Source organism: Oncorhynchus clarkii, chromosome 2, assembly GCF_045791955.1.
Source record: "Oncorhynchus clarkii lewisi isolate Uvic-CL-2024 chromosome 2, UVic_Ocla_1.0, whole genome shotgun sequence".
Lineage (NCBI taxonomy): Eukaryota > Metazoa > Chordata > Actinopteri > Salmoniformes > Salmonidae > Oncorhynchus > Oncorhynchus clarkii.
In genome coordinates this window covers 50,327,703-50,350,672 of record NC_092148.1, presented here as the reverse complement: position 1 = coordinate 50,350,672, position 22,970 = coordinate 50,327,703, and the positions used below count along the sequence as shown (strand labels likewise).

At 44.4% G+C, this 22,970-nt stretch overlaps 1 protein-coding gene across 2 annotated transcripts in view; it reads left to right on the top strand.

The window, feature by feature from the left end:
• Window positions 1-21,852, top strand: part of LOC139369125 (protein inscuteable homolog) — an 84,374-nt gene extending 62,522 nt beyond the window's left edge. Inside the window, exons 8-13 of one of the 2 annotated variants that reach the window (XM_071108619.1) lie at window positions 6,500-6,671; window positions 6,929-7,107; window positions 7,198-7,264; window positions 10,204-10,359; window positions 15,647-15,723; window positions 20,333-21,852. In XM_071108619.1, the coding sequence (XP_070964720.1) occupies window positions 6,500-6,671; window positions 6,929-7,107; window positions 7,198-7,264; window positions 10,204-10,359; window positions 15,647-15,723; window positions 20,333-20,461 (780 nt within the window). In that variant the 3' untranslated portion in view covers window positions 20,462-21,852. The remainder of the gene's footprint in view (window positions 1-6,499; window positions 6,672-6,928; window positions 7,108-7,197; window positions 7,265-10,203; window positions 10,360-15,646; window positions 15,724-20,332) is intronic. The other variant, XM_071108621.1, reaches the window with a different exon arrangement.
• Window positions 21,853-22,970: the final 1,118 nt, after the last annotated feature.

Genomic DNA, 22,970 nt, shown 5'->3' with positions numbered 1-22,970 from the left:
ACACACACATTCAGAGGTTGGTACTCACCGATGTGGGCAGTGGAATATGTCCTGCATGCACTCCAGAAAGCTGCCCAGGTGCTGGGTGGGGGTGTGGTTGGACACCACTACTGGTGTCTGATACACAAACAAATGGATTTACACAGAAACGTATGGATGCAGATACAAACTGACACACATACAGTACCAGTCATAAGTCTGGACACACCTAGGCCTCCCGAGTGGTGCAGTGGTCTAAGGCAATGCTAGCTGTGCCACTAGAGTTTCAGCCGGCTGCGACCGGGAGACCCATGGGGCGGCACACTATTGGCCCAGCGCCGCCTGGGTTAGGGGAGGGTTTGGCCGGCAGGGATATCCTTGTCCCTTCGCACACTAGTGACTCCTGTGGCGGGCCGGGCGCAGTGCACGCTGACACGGTTGCCATGCACAGTGTTTCCTCTGACGCATTGGCGTGGCTGGCTTCTAGGTTAAGTGGGCATTGTGTCAAGAAGCAGCGCGGCTTGGTTGGGTTGTGTTTCGGAGGATGCACGGCTCTCGACCTTCGCCTCTCCTGAGTCCGTACAGGAGTTGCACTGATGAGACAAGACTGTAACTACGAAATTGGGGAGGAAAAGGGGTAAAAGTAACTAAATAAATATTTAAAAAATGTATAGTTTGGACACACCTACTGATTGCAGGGTTTTTCTTTATTTTTACTATTTTCTACATTGTAGAATAATAGTGAAGATATCAACACTGTGAAATAATACATATAGTAATCATGTAGTAATCAAAAAAGTGTTAAACAAATCAAAATATACTTTATATTTAGATTCTTCAAAGTAAGCCACCCTTTGCCTTGATGACAGCTTTGCACACTCTTTGCATTCTCTCAACCAGCTTCACCTGGAATGCTTTTCCAACAGTCTTGAAGGAGTTCCCACAAATGCTGAGCACTTGTTGGCTGCTTTTCCTTGACTCTGCGGTCCAACTCATCCCAAACCATCTCACTCCATCACTCTAAAATAGTAAAAAACAAAGAAAAACCCTTGAATAAGGCATGTCCAAACTTTTGACTGGTACTGTACATCCATACACTAAAATGTTTGTACTAATAAGCAGCAGAGGATAGGCAGATAGGCAGACTAGACAGACAGGCTGAGAGACAGACAGACACAGACTTATCGCCATTGGTCTGCTGGAGTGAAAGCTTTGGTGGGAGATGTTTAGTCTCCCTGTGGGCAGGTATAATGCTCCACTAATACACACTGGGACTGTAGGCCACACACAGGCATAGCTTATTTTCACAGGGGCGCAAGTTTATTTTCACAGGTGAAAACATGCTAACAATGATGGTAGCGGGAGACTTGGCCATGTGAGTGATGCTCGCTGATCAGGAGCTCACAGACACCGTACAAAGGAGTGTTTATTTCGCTGCTCACCATGGGCTGTTTGCAGATTGATTTATGTAATGCTGCGTTTCAATTTGCTCTGCAAGTAAGAATTTTAGGTTGGTAAGAGACCACTGGACCGAGACACAGTTGATGTGCATGTGCGTTTGAATACATAGCGTGCACGCCTGCAAGTTCTCGTGCTTTTCGACCTATATAAACAGTATTTTCGGTGTTTTTTCCCCCTCCTTTTGAGGATAAACAAAAAACACAAAGTATCTCAACCCAGTGGCAGCCATGAAAGACAAATACAATCCCATTCCCTGATTAATGATGCCACACCGGCGTCTGTGTTTGCTCAAAGAGCAGCTTGGAGAACGGAGGCAGTCAGGTGTAGAAACGCCAGACAGAACAAGAACGACAATGGGCCCCAGATTAGATCCAATGCCTCCAGGGGGGAACTGTTGCTGAAGTTGATGCTATGAACCGAACGCAAGCCATCGCTCAGCCGCGACAACCACACCTGTCGCAGTTGCCGGGTGATGGAGGAAAGAGACTGATTTCCACCGTTTTACCTCATTGGTTGGAAACTGTTTGTTTACGTCTGTTGGGGGCATGTGGTTAAAACAGTAAGGGCTCTATTCAATTCGTGGAAGTTCAGCGTTACAGCTTGATTCCTTTGGTAAACGCTGCATATGTCGGCTCAGTCGTTGCGCAATCTGCAATGCTTCAGCGATACATACTGAATAGAGCCCTAAGATATCACAAATGATCACGATGAAGTTTAACCTCCATGGTCGTGGAGGTTGGATGAGTGTCTACTGCACTCGGAGACAAAATTCACACCGACAAAAAGTACATCGTTTTTGGGCAGCTTAACTTCAGAACAAAGTTATTATATATGCCCCTTTCAAAAAGTAGGTAGTAGACATTTGTTATTAGGCTACAAAACTGCCATAAATCAAGCCATGTGAGTGTCTTCTTCCATACGATGAGAAACAATTTTAGGAAGAGACCCGGAGTAGACCCATGGGCAAAATATGAATGAGAAGTTCATCTCAGTGCAGAATATTGCTGAGGAAGACGGGAGTTAGAGGTGGATTGTTCTGCGTCAATGGGCTGTGTTGGCACACTGGTGACGGATTAGGAGCCAGAAATATGGAGTTGCCCTATCATGAAGCTCATAGTGATGGTCTTCAGGAAAGGACTGACAGGTGAATCTATGAGGGATAGATTGTATGAGCTCCCTCAAACGATTCTACTCAAGCTGAGACATAAAAGCAAAAAGTGCCAATTACTTTAATGTTTTTCTGTTTGCGTGCTCTGTGTTGTCATTTGCTCGCTACTCTAACAGACTAGACTTTCAAATCCTTCAAAAGGCAGAGTTGTACAGGTTATTTGTTTTAAGGTAACATCTAGTGCTAATATTAATAATAAAATAAAAAAATTCATCCACAGTATATTTGGGCACTAATTAATATATGCTAGGTCACTGGCACCACTGCTCAAAGACACAAGGCCAAAATGGTTTAGTGTAGCAGTGGTAAGCGTACCAGAGTTTTGTCTGTACAACATTGCCACCATGTGGATAAAGATTTTATTTCCAGACCTTTATGAAAAAGTTCACTGTATAGACAGACACACTCCTTATTTGACTCAACTTCCTTGGGTTTACAGGCACTCTCTCACACACACACACAAACATGCTATGTATGTCTCTTAGTTTGCCTACCCCCACCACACAACACACACGCATACATACACATACCCACCCACAATCCTCGACCATCTTAAACAATGTCCAATCAGAATTAAGATAAAAGCACGGCAAAAACATCCAGAAATTTTTGGGAGGAATTTACGGCACCTGGTATTCCCAGGCGGTCTCTCTTCCAGCAGTGGTGGAAAAAGTAACACATTTACATACTTGAGTAAAAGTAAAGATACCTTTATAGAAAATGACTGAAGCGAAAGTCATCCAGTAAAATACTACTTGAGTAAAAGTCTAGAAGTATTTGGTTTGAAATATACTTAAGTATCAAAAGTAAATATAATTGATCAAATATACTTAAGTATCAAAAGTAAATATAATTGATCAAATATACTTAAGTATCAAAAGTAAATATAATTGATCAAATATACTTAAGTATCAAAAGTAAAAGTATAAATCCTTTCAAATTGCTTATATTAAGCAAACTAGACGGCACCGTTTTAAAAATATTTTTATTACAGACAGCCGGGGGCACACTCCAACACTTAGACATCATTTACAAATTAAGCATTTGTATTTAGTGAGTCCGCCAGATCAGAGGCAGTAGGTATGACCAAGGGTTTTTCCTTGATAAGTGTGTGAATTGGACGATTTGTCTGTTCTGCTAAGTACTTTCAGGTGTCAGGAATGTAGTGAAGTAAAAGTTGGCAAAAAATATAAATAGTAAATTGAAGTACAGATACCAATAACAAAAAAACATACGTAGTACTTTAAAGTAATTTTACACCACTGCGTCCCAGTGCTAACCATGCCCGACCCTGAACAGGCGTGTTCAGGGTGGTATGGCCACCAGCTTATTTTTGTTTCACCCCCTTTTTTCCCCAAATTAGGTTCCTTGGCTCAGGAAGAGGAGAAGGGCGAGTCACGCCTCGTCCAAAACATGACCTGCCTGGCCGCCTACTTCTTATCACACTGCTCACTTAACCAGTATTTCAGCCACACCAATGTGTTGGAGGAAACACTGTTCGACTGACAACCGGAGTCAGCTTGGAGTGGTGTCGTATAATTGTGATGGCTTTATAGGCAGAGCTACTAAGTCTCACCCAGGTTGACCCCGAAACTTAACTATCTGTCTGGACCGCCTAAAAATATAACTACTATAAAGGGATTCTTTGATTAATCAAAGGCGCCTGCTCGGGGCTTGTTACATCATATGTGGCTCTGTACATGGCCAGAGATGGGCAGTATTTATGTTACATATATTTGAAACATGTATGTCAATTACTTTTGAGTATTTTGTCATTTGTATTTCACCGGAATGAACTAGAATCCAATGTATGTTGTGACAAGACACTTTTGAAACTTTTTGAGACCTGTAATTTGTATGTTGAAAATACTTTTCTATACATTTTTTTCACTGCAATTCCCCTTTTCACCCTACGTTGGTATCAGAAGTCTGATGGCACTATGTTGTGACAAGAGTGTCAGCTAAATGACCAAAATGGAAACATTAATACTTTCAAAGCATGCTGGATATTATTCTAATGACCTCCGTCGGCGAAACAAGGCCAAATGCATGTACAGTGCATTCAGAAACTATTCAGACCCCTTGACTTTTTCAAATTTTTGTTACGTTACAGCCTTATTCTAAAAATAAATATTGTTTTTTCCTCATCAATCTACACACAATACCCCATAACTGCAAAGAAAAACAGTTTTTTAGACAAAAATTTAACTATCACATTTACATAAGTATTCAGACCCTTTAATTAGTACTTCCTTGACGTACCTGTGCAGCGATTACAGCCTTGAGTCTTCTTGGATATGATGCTATGAGCTTGGCACACCTGTATTTGGGGAGTTTCGCCTGTTCTTCTCTGCAAATCCCCTCAAGCTCTGTCAGGTTGGATGGGGAGCGTCGCTGCACAGCTATTTTCCAGTCTCTCCAGAGGTGTTCGATCTGGTTCAAGTCCGGCCTCTAGATGGGCCACTCAAGGACATTCAGAGACTTGTCTCGAAACAACTCGTGCATTGTCTTGGCTGTGTGCTTAGGGTCATTGTCCTGTTGGAAGGTGAACCTTCGCCCCAGTCTGAGGTCCTGAGTGCTCTGGAGCAGGTTTTCATGAAGGATCTCTCTGTACTTTGCTTCGTTCATCTTTCCCTCGATTATGACTAGTCTACCAGTCCTTAATGCTGAAAAACATCCCCACAGCATGAAACTGCCACCACCATGCTTCACCGTAGGGATGGTGCCAGGTTTCATCCAGACGTGACACTTTGCATTCAAGCCAAAGAGTTCAATCCTGGTTTCATCAGACCAGATAATCTTGTTTCTCATTGTCGGAGAGTCCTTTAGGTGCCTTTTGGCAAACTCCAAGCAGGCTGTCATGTGCCTTTTACTGAGGAGTGGCTTCAGTCTGGCCAATCTACCATAAAGACCTGATTGGTGGAGTGCTGCAGAGATTGTAGTCCTTCTGGAAGGTTCTCCATCTCCACAGAGGAACTCTGGAGCTCTGCCAGAATGACCATTGGGTTCGTGGTCACCTCCCTGACCAACACCCTTCTCCCCCGATTGCTCAGTTTGGATGGGCGGCCAGATCTAGGAAGAGTCTTGGTGGTTCCAAACTTCTTCCATTTAAGAATGATGGAGGCCACTGTGTTCATGGCGACCTTCAATGCTGCAGACATTTTTTGGTACCTTTCCCCAGATCTGGGCCTCAACACAATCCTGTCTCTGAGCTCTATGGACAATTCCTTCAACCTCATGGCTTTGTTTTTGCTCTGACATGCTCTGTCAACTGTTCTGACATGCTCTGTCAACTGTTCTGTCATGCTCTGTCTGTCAACTGAAGTAACTTTTACTTCACTAAATTCCTAAAGAAAATCATATACTTTTTACTCCATACATTTTCCTTGACTGCCAAAAATGTTGAATGCTTAGCAGGACCGGAAAATGGTGCAATTCACGCGCTTATCAAGAGAACATCCCTGGTCATCCCTACTGCCATCTGGCGGACTCACTAAACACACATGCTTCATTTGTAAATTATGTCTGAGTGTTGGAGTGTATCCATTTAAAAAAAACAATAAACAAAAACAATGGTGCCGCCTGGTTTGCTTAATATAAGGAATTTGAAATGATTTATACTTGTACTTTTGATACTTAAGTATATATTTAGCAATTACATGTCATTTGATACTTAAGTAGTATTTTACCAGGTGACTTTCACTTTTACGCAAGTTATTTTCTATTACTTTTACTCAAGTATGACAATTGGGTACTTTTCCCACCACTGGTTGGATGTCATTGAACCCGTTGCCACGTTGTCGTGTCACCCTTATGTCTAGCATGAGATGATTTGACGTAACAGAATGTGCTTGTTGTCGCGTGCAACGTGTCAATCCTTCTATGCTCTAGGTGGATGGGATCCTGTGCCTGGCGGACATCCTGACCGACGGGAACAGTGTTGAGGCGGCGAGGGCAGAGGCAGCGGCCGTGGTGGCCCAGATCACCTCGCCCCACCACACCTCCACCCAGCACCTGGGCAGCTTCTTAGAGAGCATGCAGGACATCGTCACCGCCCTCATCAGTGAGTGCATGGCTGCTGTACTTCAGGGCTTTGATATATTGCCAAAGGTCCTTGAGCTGGATCATTATTCGTTCAGGGAAACACTTTAAACGCCCACTCTTTAATACGAAAAACAAGAGAACGGCAGCTAACTTTGTCCTGGGGTGGGGCTGCAGAAATGTGACCACTCTCAAATTCATCGACGGAGCTATGAATGTAAGGTCAAGATGAGGTCGAGGTGAGTTCCGGAGATAAACGCGTGCATGCGTTTCTTCCAGAGTTGTGCGAGAGTGCCTCCTGTGGCGAGGTCTTCCTCCTGGCGTCTGCTGCCCTTGCCAATATCACTTTCTTCGACAGCATGGCTTGTGAGATCCTTCTCCAGCTCAACGCCATCCACATCCTCCTCCAGTCCTGCAAAGACCGCCAAAGAGTGGATACTCCCTACTCTAAAGACCAGGTAGAGGACACACTGATCCATAGCTAAAATGTGTTGAGCGTGGTCAAATCCCTGGTATAACATGCCCTGTTGACTGTGGTCCTTTTTCAGGTGGTGACCATCTTGGCAAACCTCTCTGTTTTGGAGCAGTCTTCATCTGAAGTCCTACAAGAGAAGGGTATGCAAAAAAAACACATTTTTAACAGTATTTGATATCTCAAGTTTCAAGTTTTATTAGTGATATGTCCAGAATACACATGGTATATACAGTTAAGTGGAATGTTTACTTGCAGGTTCCTTCTCAAAAATGCTACAACAATAAGAAATAATAAAATATAAGAATATGAACATAAAGTAAATGGCCCAGTAGAGTAAAATTTGAGCATTAGTATAATACAGGAAGGCACTGAATGAGGATGACTTCACAATTGACATCTCCACACATGTGTTCACTGGTCATGATGGAGAAATGGATTAATATCAAAGAATGCTATCAAAAGTATTGCAGATAAATTACAGAATCCCACAGGACAGCTAAAGGGGGAAAAAACCCATCCATTTTATTGCAGTTATAATCCACAAGATGGCAACGTAAACCCACATTTTTGTCATGTCGACTGCTTCTTCAGCCCTATTAGTTTTGTCGTCGAACCTGTTGTTGTTTATGTTTTCTATTGAGCCCTTGCCTCTGCGTTTGTCTATTTTTTCATATTCTGTGTGTTCTGTGTCTACGTCCTCTTACTGCAGGGCCCGCCCGCCCATGAGGCAGTATTAGGCGGCCGCCTAGGGTGGCAGATTGACGAGGGCGGTATTTTCCAAGTTAATTGACAACGACGCACATCTAACAACACATACAACTCTCACATAATTCTGCCCCAAAACAATTTCTCTCAACCAGTGGCATTTGGTCTTTTTGGTGAGCGCTGATGCTGCCCTGTGATAAGCAGTGCACACTTTTTTATTTCATGCACGTTTCTCCGATCAAATAACCTAAATAGTGCACAAACAGGTCAAAGTAAAATGGACAATATGGAATGGACAATAAAGATACTCACAACTGCTGTCTAGGAGTTTCAACTCGTGGGCTAAATTGTCATGAATCAGTGTTTTCAAGTTTGTATCCATAAATTTTTTACGAGCTGATCACAGCGAAAAAATAAAATACTTCTGCATTTCCCACTGTGTAAACACTTTGCAAATAAGCTCAGGATAACTCCTGGTAAAGTTGGGTAGCTGATATTCAGAGTTTAAATAGCCAAATTGATTAGTCACAGAAATCAGGAATAAATAAGCCAATGCAATGCCTGTTTTATAAACGGTAAGCCTACCATATGGATGGGCATTTCTAAAATTCCATAGCAGGCTGACACTGTAGGCTACACCCCAGTAAACACAGGCTGACAGCGACATCTTTTTTTGGTCCTGTCCAGACATAATTTTTTTGGCCCAAACATATGTTTGGTTCAGATTTGGTCCGGTCTGGACCGGCCTTGATTTGGTCCAAAAGAGACATCTATAAATTACATATTTTCAACTTTCATTCAGAACTGAAAAATGAACCTGTTTTCAACATCCGGAAAATACGTATTTTCAATGTCTGGAAAATATGTGTTTTCACCTTTTGTTTAGAACTTAAAATTAACCTAACTTCAACGTCTGTAAAATATGCTGAACAAAAATATACACGCAACATGTAAAGTGTTGGTTCCTTGTTTCATGAGCTGAAATAAAATATCCCAGAAATGTTCTATACGCACAAAACACATATTTCTCTCACATTTTGAGCACAAATTTGTTTACATCCCTATTAGTGAGCATTTCTCCTTTGCCAAAATAATCCATCCACCTGACAGGTGTGGCATATCAAGAAGCTGATTAAACAGAACGATCATTACACAGGTGCACCTTGTGCTGGGGACAAAAGGCCATTCTAAAATGTGCAGTTTTGTTACACAACCCAATGCCAGTTAATTTTTTTATTTTACCTTTATTTAACTAGGCAAGTCAGTTAAGAACAAATTCTTATTTACAATGACGGTCAACCCCGGTCAAACACTAACCCGGACGACGCTGGGCCAATTGTGTGCCACCCTACGGGACTCCCAATCACGGCCGGTTGTGATACAGCCTGGAATCAAACCAGGGTCTGAAGTGACCCCTCTAGCACTGAGATGCAGTGCCTTAGACCGCTGTGCCACTCTCAAGTTTTGAGGGAGCTTGCAATTGGCACGCTGACTGCAGGAATGTCCACCAGAGCTGTTGCCAGAGAATTGCATGTTCATTTATCTACCATAAGCTGTCTCTAACCTCATTTGAGAGAATTTGGCAGTACGTCCAACCGGCTTCACAACCGCAGACCACATGTAACCACGTCAGCCCAGGACCTCCACACCTTTTTCACCTGCGGGACCATCTGAGACCAGCCTCTCGGACAGTTGATGAAACTGAGGAGTATTTCTGTCTATAATAAACCCATGGTTGCGCCCCTGCCCAGTCATGTGAAATCCGTAGATTAGGGCCTAAAGAACTGAATTGAATAATTTCCTTATATGAACTGTCACTCAGTAAAATCGTTGAAATTGTTGCATGTTACGTTAATATTTTGGTTAAGTGTATATATATATTTTAAACATCTTTTCAAAATAATTATGCTTACTGGGACTATTCTAGATTTGCAGGGTATAGGAGGGCAGCAATTTTTGGCCTTGCCTAGCCTGCGGCAGGGCCCCCCGAGTTTTCTGAGCCCCAAAAAATGTATACATTTATTTTATTGTTGGATATAAAATACTGTAAAAACCCCAGGAAATCAGCTTCAAGTGATTTTAATTTAAGAAATCTGTTCCCAAGTATTACCATGCATAATAGAGATGGGATCGTATACAAATGTAAACAAGGTCTGAAATTATTATGTTTTAGTCAAACATTATATCTGTTTGGGCTTCTTGCGGTCAATTTGCAGTCTACAAATAATTTGTAATTATGTTCATGCCCCCCGACCATCCGCTCAAGGAAAAAATCTTCCTGCGGTTGAATTTAGTTGATGATCCCTGGTCTACGGCCTCTGACTGTCTGTGTTGTGTGTCTACGTCTTCTGACTGTGTGTCTGTTGTTTGCTAGGTATTGAGAGACTGCTCCAGCTGCTGGGCGAGAAGCCATCCTCCTCCAGTCCATCGGAGGGCGCGGCGTGCGAGCGGGTCCAGCAGAAAGCCGCTGTCACACTGGCCCGTCTGAGCAGAGACCCGGACGTGGCCCAAACAGCCATCCAGCTGCAAGGTATAGGCCATTGCTCTGGGGTCAAGTTTCCCCTAGGTACAGATCTAGGATTAGCTTCCCCTCCCCCAATCGTACATTTCACAATTAGTGGGGAAAATGCTAAACTGATTCAAGATTTGTGTCTAGAGGCAACTTCCCCCTACTTCATAGGCCATTGGCTTCTCTGCTACCTAAGCGTATAGCATTTAGACCACTCTTTTGGCCTTTTACTTTTAGTTGCACTCAAGATCTCGACTGGGATGACCCCACTTTTGAGACATTTTGGTGTGATGAACGCATATGTGTCCAACTCGCAACAGAAATTCCGTCTAGGGGGATATCTATTTATAGGGACTGATTTTACTAGAGGAAATTCTTACCTTTCAATTCTTTTTTGGCTCTCTTAGGGCTCGATTCAATCCATATCGTGAAAGATCTGCGGTATAGCGTGATTGAAATTTAAAATCAAAGCAAATCAAATCACATTTTATTGGTCACATACACATGGTTAGCAGATGTTAATGCGAGTGTAGCGAAATGGTTGTGTTTCTAGTTCCGACAGTGCAGCAGTATCTAACAAGTAATCTAACAATTCCACAACAACTACACAAATCTAAAGAGATGAAATAAGAATATATACATATAAATATATGGATGAGCGATGGCCGAGCGGCATAGGCAAGATGCAATAGATGTTATAAGATACAGTATATACATATGAGATGAGTAATGTAAGATATTGCGGCAGACGGCAGGGAGAGGTGAGGGGAGTGGTGAATGAAGGGAGATACCGCCCCCGAGCCGTATATGGACTTCCTGCCCCAACGAGGGGAGCCTGTGGATCATTAAGCCAGGGACTGCTTGGGGATAAAAGAGGAAGCTGCCTGCACAAAAGGGCAGAGAATGGAGAGGGTCAAGTATGTTATGAAGAGTGTGAGAAGAGTGTGAGAAGAGTGTGAGAAGAGTGTGAGAAGAGTGTGAGAAGAGTGTGAGAAGAGTGTGAGAAGAGGTGCAGCAGTCTCTCGTCCCAAACCCAGTAGGTTTATACTAAAGCTGATGACATTGAGGCTTCCTCCAAGCCTTCGAGAGGACGGCGGATAGGGAGAAATGGCCCCATGTGCAACGGGCCAGTCTGCTAGCACCCTTCCAGTCAGGCGTGGCACAGAAGACCTATCAGGTATTGTTACACCCTGATTAGCAGTGCACAAAGATTCCATGATTGGGCATATGATGCTACAACATTCCCCCGATCGTAAATGCATGATCTAATTAGACTGGCCAAGAGCTGGCTAACTGCTGAACCACTGATGCTCACGCCCATTGAGAAAGTGGTCATAGATACATTTCTATGCCTCTCTCCTGTTCGAAGCTAAAAAGTTAGTAAGCCAAGCTAACCCGCAGAGCCCAGATCAGCTGGTGGAACTGTTGAAAGGACAACTGGTGGCTTTGGAGTATCTGCACAGCGGACAATCACGGAAGGCGGAACCCTCCACTCGCCTAAAGGAGTGGAGGACCATGCCGGGACCCCGGCCAAGGATGGGGGGGTCAACAAACAGCCAGCTCCCCGAGACAATTCTCTTCCTGGACAGCAGGAAGTGTCCTTCGGCCTCAGGGACAATGACAAAGGGACAACACACAGGGCCAGTGGGAGTCGTCCCGAACCTGCCTGTGCCGGGCCTTACCGAGAGGGATTTCCCGACGTTCCACCAACCGTGGACCAGTATGTCCGGAGACGTGAGGAACTGAGGGAACCAGAAGCCGGAGAGATGGGATGGATGCCAGAAGGAGGGATGCCCAGATGTGTGGATTCCAGGAAGTGGACCCCCAGGCGTCAACAGAACCCCTCTCAGAGGGCGACTCGGGTGAAGCCAGACTGGAGGGTGAGGTGGCGAGTCTAGAAGACATGTTCCCGATGGACCATGAGGTGGCGCCAGAGCCCACTTCTCCATCGGTTCGGCACGGCCCAACTGGAGGATCCCAACTTGGCCAGCGCTCTTTAGCAGGTAACCATGGTGGATGGAAAGCACATGGACGGGGTAATTCAAATCACCTCCCCCATTTTTCTATAAAGAAGAAGTTGCTATATCAGGTTGTGAAGAAGAATGACGAATGTATGGTGTTGTTGTTGGTACCCCGTCCCTTTGTACCATCTGTCCTGCAGTTGGCGCACTCCCACCTCCTTGGGGTTCACCTAGGGGTGGAGAGAACCTTAGACCAGATCAAGGCACGATTTTACTGGCTGTGGGTGAAGAGAGCAATGGAAGATTACTGATTACTAATGAAAATAACCCAGTTGCGCACCTCAGTAAATCACCAGCAGACCGATGGGTTGGTGGAACAATTCAATCGAACCCTGAAGCAGATGAAAAACAAGGTCATGGAGGCAAACAGAAAGAATTGGGACCAGCTGCTACCCTACCTGATGTTCTCGAGCCAAGAAGTGCCCCAAGCTTCAACAGGATTCTCTCCCTTCGAACTCCTGTACGGGAGACGAGCCCGAGGACTGCTGGACGTGGCTAAAGAAGCCTGGGAACAGCAACCGTCGCCCCACCAAACCATGGTGGAGCACGTGGAGGACATGAGAGACCGGATGGCAACCCTGTGGCCCCTGGTATAGGAACACACGCTGCAGGGCCCAGGAGGCCCAAGTGCGGGTGTACAACAGAGGGGCACAATGAAGGAACTTCCAGCCAGGAGACAGTGTTGGTGTTGATCCCCACCTCAGAATGTAAGTTTATGGCCCAATGGAACAGGCCATACGAAGTCCTTGAGAAGGTGGGTGAAGTTAACTATAGGGTCAGACAGCGGGGACGTAGACATCTGACCCAGATTTACCATGTGAATTTGCTAAAGAAATGGAATGCATGTGATGTACTCTATTTCCCCGAAGAAGGCTACCATATAGACCAAGCCGGGGGAGGTGCCACTGGGGGAGCAGCTGAACCAAGCACAGAAGCACGAGCTGAGGGAGTTGGTCGGCCGGAACCAGGATGTGTTCTCCAGTGAACCAGAACACACCAATCTGGTAAAGTACAGCATCATCCGGGAAAAAGGTGAAGTTGCGACCCTACCGCATACCGGAAGCAAGGAGAGAGGCTGTCAAGACCGAGGTAAAAACAATGTTGAAAGCTGATATAATCGAATAGTGAGTGGTGCAGCCCCATAGTGTTGGTGCTGAAACCAGATGGTACCATTTGCTTCTGTAATGATTTTAGAAAGGTAAATGAACTCTCAAAGTTCGACGCCTATGCCATGCCCCGACTGTATGAATTAATCGAATGGCTAGGGACCGTCTGCTTTATCAGGGTTATTGGTAGATGCCCTTAGCTCCCGAGGCACGGGAGAAAACCGCTTTCGCCACCCCTGACGTGCTGTTCCATTACCAGAAGCTGCCCTTTGGGCTACACAGGGCCCCAGCCACCTTCCAGAGGTTGATGGACCGGATTCTCCGTCCCCATCGTGAGTGTGCCGCAGCCTACAACAATGATATTGTGATCCATGGGAGCGAGTGGGAGACACATCTAAACCAGGCGAGCTCGGTACTGCAGGCCTTACGGGAGGCGGGGCTAACAGTGAACCCAAAGAAATGTCAGTTATGCCTGCGGGAGGCTGAGTACCTGGGGTACACAAAATCGGTAGGAGATGTCAAACCCCAGGTGAAGAAAGTATAGGCTATTCTGGCCCCGCACCCTCACCAAGAAGCAGGTACGCACATTTGTGGGGTTGACTAGTTACTACCGGAGATTTATTCCCCACTTTGCCTTCCTAGCCAGCCCACTGACAGATCTGACCAGGAGTCGTCTGCCCGCCCAGGTGACGTGGACAGAGGAGATGGAGAAAGACTTCAAGGACCTAAAGGGAGCACTGTGTTTTGGACCTGTGCTGGTGACCCCGAACTTCTCCAAACCACTGGAGGTACAGACCGATGCGTCCGAAACAAGGGTGGGTGCCGTCCTATCACAGCTACAAGAAGGTGAGGAACACACAGTCATGTACATTAGCTGGAAGTTGTTGCCGTGGGAACAAAGATATTCCACTGTGGAGAAAGAATGTCTAGCGATCAAGTGGGCACTTGGTGACGCTGAAATATTACATATTGGGACGGCACTTCACCCTAGTTTGGATGTTACGGAATAAGAACACCCTCTGGTTCCTATCCTTGCAGCCATTTGCTTTCTCTGTCGTACACTGATCAGCCGCAGCCCATGAAAATGCCGATGCCCTCTCCAGAAGGGATGCTCTAGGGAGTTGGACCGCCCTTCCATCCCGGAGTGGTGATTGAAAGGCGATACCTTGCTTGCTTGCTCCACCCCCAAGCCTTATATGGACTTCATTAACCCAGGGAGTGCTTGGGGATAAAGGACGGAGCGGCCTGTACAAAGGGGTAGAGAATAGGAGAGGGTGTGAGAAGAGACAACTATCTGTCTGATTACCTCCACTGTGTACTGATCTAGCCTTCGAGATCGTAGCGGGGTGAACAGGCAGTGGCTCGGGTGGTTGTTGTCCTTGATGATCTTTATGGCCTTCCTGTGACATATAGTGCTGTAGGTGTCCTGGAGGGCAGGTCGTTTGCCCCCGGTGATGCGTTGTGCAGACCGCACCGCCCTCTGGAGAGCCTTGTGGTTGAGTGCGGTGCAGTTGCCGTACCAGGCGGTGATGCAGCCCGACAGGATGCTCTCAATTGTGCATCTGTAAAAGTTTCAGGTTTTTAGATGACAAGCCAAATTTCTTCAGCCTCCTGAGGTTGAAGAAGTGCTGTTGCACCTTCTTCACCACACTGTCTGTGTGGGTGGACCATTTCAGTTTGTCTGATGTGTATGATGTGCTTTTCACCTCCACTACTGTCCCGTCGATGTGGATAGGGGGGTGCTCCCTCTGCTGTTTCCTGAAGTCCACAATCATCTCCTTTGTTTTGTTGAGTGAGTGATTGCTTTCCTGACACTACACTCTGAGTGCCCTCACCACCTCCCTGTAGGCTTGTGGTTGTTGGTAATCAAGCCCACTACTGTTGTGTGTGTTGTCTGCAAATTTGATGATTGAGTTGGAGGCGTGCATGGCCACACAGTCATGGGTGAACAGGGAGTACAGGAGGGGACTGAGTACGCACCCTTGTGGGGCCCCAAGTAATGTTTGTGGAGACTGCATAAACGCTCAATCGGAAATGACCTTAAATTTGATTTGCGCTATACCGCGGATCTTCGGTGATATGGATTGAATCCAGCCCTAAATCACAGTAATCAAAGGAACTTTATGTGGATCAATCAGCAACACAATTGCTAAAACTAACCATGTTCTTACATTTCTCCAGCTGTTCCTCGACTAATCGAACTGTGTCGCTCACCAGCAGAGAGGAACAACAGCGACTCTGTACTGGTTGCATGTCTGGTATGTACTAGATCTTTGAGTATGTATTAGTATGATTGTCTGTGTACAATAGTGATATTCCTGAGAATGTGTTTGAATGTGTATTTTATGTACATTTTTAAAGCATCTGCTATGTATATTTCCCATATACCTGTACTGCACTCTGAAGTAATATCTTTCCAGGGCATAGTGCATAAGTGTAGCTAATTACTTTGATGTAAGTAATGAGAGGTTGATGTCCATGGGGCAAAGTTGAAAGACACTGCAGTCCTTGCATCTGAACCAGTCTTCTCATTATAAGGAGATCCCACTATGTAGCCGGGTATGCTTAAATAGGCACATATCATACATATTCCTGTTAATTCTTTATCATTCAGTCAGCCTGCTCATAATTGATAAGGCCAGATCACAGGCTAGATAAAGAACTCTTTAGGTCTGTGTATAAGAGTCATAGGCTTAATTAAGACTGATGGATGGCTCTTGTACATAAGGGCTCTCTCCTTCACTGTTTTACAGTGTTTGCTATAATCAAGTCAATTTAATAGGATACTTTTTTTTATCGTTATCGCCAGGGGTAAAATTGAGATATTGTAGGTCTTGAACCAGCCTTCAAAGAGGGTTGGCTTTCAGAGATAATGTTGTTAATTGATATGTAAATATGTGGTATTCCCCTGCTGCAGAACTGTAATTTTGTTTCATACTGCCATGCTCCCTCTGTTTTAATGCAGAATACTGAAGCAGTCATGCACTGCAGAGTCAGTCAATCCTCAGCCCATCAGCAAGTAGCTGAAGTATTTACAGTGTCTTCGGAAAGTATTCAGACCCCTTGACATTTTCCACATTTTGTTAGGTTACAGCCTTTTCCCTCATGAATCTACACACAATACCCCATAATGACAAAGCAAAAAAACGGGTTTGCTAATATCACATTTACACAGGTATTCAGACCCTTTACTCAGTATGACGGTAAAAGCTTGGCACACCTGTATTTGGGGAGTCTCTCCCATCTCTGCAGATGCTCTCAAGCTCTGTCAGTTTGGGTGGGGAGCGTTGCTACACAGCTATTTTCAGGTCTGTCCAGAGATGTTAGATCGGGGGCAAGTCCGTGCTCTGTCTGGGCTACTCAAGGACATTCAGAGACTTGTCCTGAAGCCACTCCTGCGTTGTCTTGGCTGTGTGCTTAGAGTCATTGTCCTGTTGGAAGGTGAACCTTCACCCTAGTCTGAGGTCCTGAGCGCACTGGAGCAGATTTTCATCAAGCATCTCTCTGTACTTTGCTCCGTACATCTTTGCTTCAATCCCGACTAGTCTCCCAGTCCCTGCCGCTGAAAAACATCCCCACAGCATGATGCAGGGATGGTGTTAGGTTTTCTCCAGACGTGACACTTGGCATTCAGGCCAAAGAGTTCAATCTTGGTTTTATGAGAGAATCTTGTTTCTCATGGTCTGAGAGTCTTTACACGAAATTCAAACCGGCAGCGTGTGTGCGCCATCGTGCATAAATGTATTTTGTTCCCCCACACCAAACGCGATCACGACACGCAGATTAAAATATCAAACAAACTCTGAACCAATTACATTAATTTGGGGACAGGTCGAAAAGCATTAAACATGTATGGCAATTTAGCTAGCTAGCTTGCACTTGCTAGCTAATTTGTCCTATTTAGCTAGCTTGCTGTTGCTAGCTAATTTGTCCTGGGATATAAACATTGAGTTGTTATTTTACCTGAAATGCCCAAGGTCTTCTACTCCTACAATTAGTCCACACATAAAATGGTCAATGGTTTCTAGTCATCTCTCAACCTTCCAGGCTTTTTCTTCTCTTGACTTTATATTGCAATTGGCAACTTTCATAAATTAGGTGCATTACCGCCACTGACCTCATTCGTCTTCAGTCACCCACGTGGGTATAACCAATGAGGAGATGGCATGTGGGTACCTGCTTCTACAAACCAATGAGATGGGAGAGGCAGGACTTGCAGTGCGATCTGCGTCAGAAATAGAACCAATTTCTATTTTAGCCCTTGGCAACGCAGACGCTTGTTGGCACGCGCGAGCAGTGTGGATGCAATAATTGAATAACATGGATTTCAAAATTTATTTTGCAGCGCTCGCGGTGTGGTCAGCCTATTAGGTGCCTTTTGGCAAACTCCAACCAGGCTGTCATGTGCCTTTTTACTAAGGATTGGCTTCCGTTTGGCCACTCTACCATAAAGACCTGATTGGTTGACTGCTCCCATCTCGACATAGGAACTCTAGAGCTCTGTCAGAATGACCATCGGGTTCTTGGTCACCTCCCTGACCAAGACCCTTCTTCCCTTATTGCTCAGTTTTGCTACCCTTCCCCAGATCTGTGCCTCAACACAATCCTGTCTCGGAGCACTAAGGACAATTCCTTTGACCTTTTGGCTTGGTTTTTGCTCTGACATGACTTTATATAGACAGGTGTGTGTGTGCCTTTCCAAATAATGTCCAATCAATTTAATTTACCACAGGTGGACTCCAATCAAGTTGTAGAAACATCAAGGATGATCAATAGAAACGGAATGCACCTGAGCTCAATTTCGAGTCTCATAGCAAAGTGTCTGAATACTTATGTAAAGACGTGTTTTGTTTTTTTATATATATTTGCCCGTTTTTGAACCAGTTTTTGCTTTGTCATTATGGGGTATTGTGTAGATTGCTGATGTTTTTTATTTAATTTAATCCCTTTTAGAATAAGGCTGTAACATAACAAAATGTGGAAAAAAGTCAAGGGGTCTGAATATTTCAGAAGGCACTGTATATCTGCGAATCAGCAATATCTAGCTCTATAGTCTATTGACCTACAGGTACAGTGCCTTGCGAAAGTATTCGGCCCCCTTGAACTTTGCGACCTTTTGCCACATTTCAGGCTTCAAACATAAAGATATAAAACTGTATTTTTTTGTGAAGAATCAACAGCAAGTGGGACACAATCATGAAGTGGAACGACATTTATTGGATATTTCAAACTTTTTTAACAAATCAAAAACTGAAAAATTGGGCGTGCAAAATTATTCAGCCCCTTTACTTTCAGTGCAGCAAACTCTCTCCAGAAGTTCAGTGAGGATCTCTGAATGATCCAATGTTGACCTAAATGACTAATGATGATAAATACAATCCAACAATCAGTCGTATATTGCACAAATCTGGCCTTTATGGAAGAGTGGCAAGAAGAAAGCCATTTCTTAAAGATATCCATAAAAAGTGTCGTTTAAAGTTTGCCACAAGCCACCTGGGAGACACACCAAACATGTGGAAGAAGGTGCTCTGGTCAGATGAAACCAAAATGGAACTTTTTGGCAACAATGCAAAACGTTATGTTTGGCGTAAAAGCAACACAGCTGAACACACCATCCCCACTGTCAAACATGGTGGTGGCAGCATCATGGTTTGGGCCTGCTTTTCTTCAGCAGGGACAGGGACGATGGTTAAAATTGATGGGAAGATGGATGGAGCCAAATACAGGACCATTCTGGAAGAAAACCTGATGGAGTCTGCAAAAGACCTGAGACTGGGACGGAGATTTGTCTTCCAACAAGACAATGATCCAAAACATAAAGCAAAATCTACAATGGAATGGTTCAAAAATAAACATATCCAGGTGTTAGAATGGCCAAGTCAAAGTCCAGACCTGAATCCAATCGAGAATCTGTGGAAAGAACTGAAAACTGCTGTTCACAAATGCTCTCCATCCAACCTCACTGAGCTCGAGCTGTTTTGCAAGGAGGAATGGGAAAAAATGTCAGTCTCTTGATGTGCAAAACTGATAGAAACATACCCCAAGCGACTTACAGCTGTAATCGCAGCAAAAGGTGGCGCTACAAAGTATTAACTTAAGGGGGCTGAATAATTTTGCACGCCCAATTTTTCAGTTTTTGATTTGTTAAAAAAGTTTGATATATCCAATAAATGTCGTTCCACTTCATGATTGTGTCCCACTTGTTGTTGATTCTTCACAAAAAAATACAGTTTTATATCTTTATGTTTGAAGCCTGAAATGTGGCAAAAGGTCGCAAAGTTCAAGGGGGCCGAATACTTTTGCAAGGCACTGTAACTGCCAAAATAAAGGAAACACTTGAGTAAATGATGGATACAAAGTATATTGAAAGCAGGTGCTTCCACACAGGTGTGGTTCCTGAGTTAATTGAGCAATTAAGGGCCATGTATAAATATGTCATTTATTTTGGCAACCATGGCTAGAAGAAGAGATCTGTGACTTTGAAATAGGGGTCTTGAAAAAGCATAGTGGGTTTAAAGGTTGTGTGTCTCAGTCACCAGATCTCAACCCAATCGAACACTTACTCGAGGTTCTGGAGAAGTGCCTGAGACAGCGTTTTCTACCACCATCAACAAAACAAATTACGGAACTTCTTGTGGAAGAAAGGTGTCGCATCCCTCCAATAGAGTTCCAGACACTTGTAAAATCTATGCCAAAGTGAATTGAAGCTGTTCTGGCAGCTCGTGGTGGCCCAACGCTCATTTTGTCAGTTACCTGTGTATTTATAATGATCAATCTTATTTTATGCTATGTCATGTGCTATAGTGCAGTCATTGGAATAGGTGTTGAGTGTCTTCACTGATCCATTCCTCTCCTTGTGCTTTGCAGGCTGCCCTGAGGAGGCTGGCGGCGGGGTGTCCAGACAGCATCGAAGCCGCCGACCACCAGCAACTGATCAAGCCCAGACTGGTGGACTCTTTCCTGCTGTGCTCCAACATGGAAGAGAGCTTTGTATAGGAAGATCCAGAGCAGAGGGGTTGGGTGGTTAGCAGTGGAGGCTGCTGCGGGGAGGTCGCCTCATAGTAATGTCTGGATTGGAGTAAATGGAATGGTATCAAACACGTGTTTGACTCCGTTCTGGACATTATTGTGAGTCGTCATCCCTTCAGCAGCCTCCACTGGTGCACAGGTACTGGGGTAGTCACAGTGAGCTTTTGCTTCAGCCTGAGACTTAAAAACACAGACAAAGGAAGGGTTGATGAAATCAGTCCCTATATCCCAAAGCACGCCTTGACTGTTTACCAAAAAATCTGAGCATGAACGGAATTTCCGTTAGTCATCTCAGAACTTCCATTCTCAGAGTACAAAACACCAAAATTCGAGGACAAGCTGGTAAGCTAAAATAATGTACATGATGGAAGCATTCATGAATTAGTACCAAAATCTCCTTAGTGATTTTAACACCCACAGTGTACATATGGGACCATCATTCAACCAAGTGTTAAAAAGTCAGTGGGTGTTGGAACTTTACAAAGTTACCCATAATGAATCAAGAGCTGTTTTTAAAGTGTTAGGCTCCTAACACTGTGGGTGCTAGAAATGAAATTCAGAGTGACAGATAATGAACCAAGAACACTTTAAAGGTAGACTCAGCGATATGACGTAGAAGCAGAACGTAAACAGCGTTTGAAGCGCGAGGCTCAACTTCTCCACTGTTTTGGTGCCCTGGCTACCACACTGTGAACAACCTGAAGCAAACCTGTGCACATGTGCAGAAACTGTGTGACTGTATAGTCCAGCATATTGCTCATCTCAATATCTGAGGTGCTGCTCGTTGCAACATCGTTTCACCGAGTCTACCTTCTAAAGTGTCAGGCTCCCAACACACTGTAGGTGTTGGAAATGAACAGCTTGTTGGTCAGTTCCTTCATCATTTTAAATCAGTCAGTTTGTCAAAGATTTCACTGACGGTCTATTTTACATCTTGTCAGCTGCCAATTTAATCAGTTGTTAATATATTAGAAATGACTATAGTGCTCTGTTACTTTCAGATAAGAATTTGTTTAATGAGTTTGTGGCACAAACAGTATATTGTCAAGGTATTTGATTACATGATCTAATTATACCTCCCTAGTTCAGAGGAGTTAATAAAATAGGTTACTGTTTGGAGCGGAAGACGACTCCTGAAGTAGGTTTATCTGGCAACAAAGTTCTTTGAAATTGATCATATTGTATTTTACAATCTCGCCTTGGATCTCAAACATTGTATTTGCTACTAAGAAACGTAAATGGAACGTAAAACACAATATCTGCAGTGAAACTGTTTAAAAAAATATATATATTTAAAAATAAATGACATTGTATAGCATGCATATACTGTAATAAAGGGAGCATATCTTATAATGGAATGTTTTTTTTGTTTGTCACTGTCAAGACAAGTATCCATTCAGAAACTGACTCCATTGAAACTTCACTACTGTGCTAATGTGACCAGAAAAAACTATGAAGAACAAGTGTAACATGCCACGCCAAAGGTAGAACTTGGCTCATCAAAGCGAGAACATGTCACAGGAGATGACTGTTCAATTATTAATGAGGCATTATATCCCTTCATAAGGCCTAATGAGGGCCCAAGGTCTGGAGCCACGCCTCTCTCACGAGAGATGCTACACCGCCAGACATACAAGATCGAATTATAGTACAGCGGCTCTGACGCTTGTCAGATGTGGCAGGGCTTGGGAACTATTACAGACTACAAAGGGAAGCACAGCTGAGAGCTGCCCAGTGACACGAGCCTACCAGACGAGCTAAATTACTTTTATGCTTGTTTCGAGGAAAATAACACTGAAAATGGCATGAGAGCACCAACTGTTCCGGAAGACTGTGTGATCATGCTCTCCGCAGCCGATGTGAGTAAGACCTTAAAACTGGTCAACATTCACAAGGCCGCCGGGCCAGAAGGATTACCAGGACGTGTACTGTGAGCATGCACTGACCAACTGGCAAGTGTTTTCACTGACATTTTCAACGTCTCCCTGTCCGAGTCTGTAATGCCAACATGTTTTAAGCAGACCACCATAGTCCCTGTGCTCAAGAACACTTAGGTAACTTGCTTAAATGACTACCGACCCGCAGCACTCACGTCTGTAGCCATGAAGTGCTTTGAAAGGCTGGTCATGGCTCACATCAACACTATCATCCCAGAAACCCTAGACCCACTCCAATTTGCATACCGCCACACAGATCCACAGATGGTGCAATCTCTATTGCACTCCACACTGCCCTTTCCTACCTGGAAGGAACACCTACGTAAGAATGCTATTAATTGACTACAACTCAACGTTCAACACCATAGTGCCTTCAAAGCTCATCAATAAGCTAAGGACCATGGGACTAAACACCTCCCTCTGAAACTGGATCCTGGACTTCCTAGCGGGCTGCCCCCAGATGGTAAGGGTAGGTAACAACACATCCGCTACGCTGATCCTCAACACAGGGGCACCTCCGGGGTGCGTACTCAGTCCCC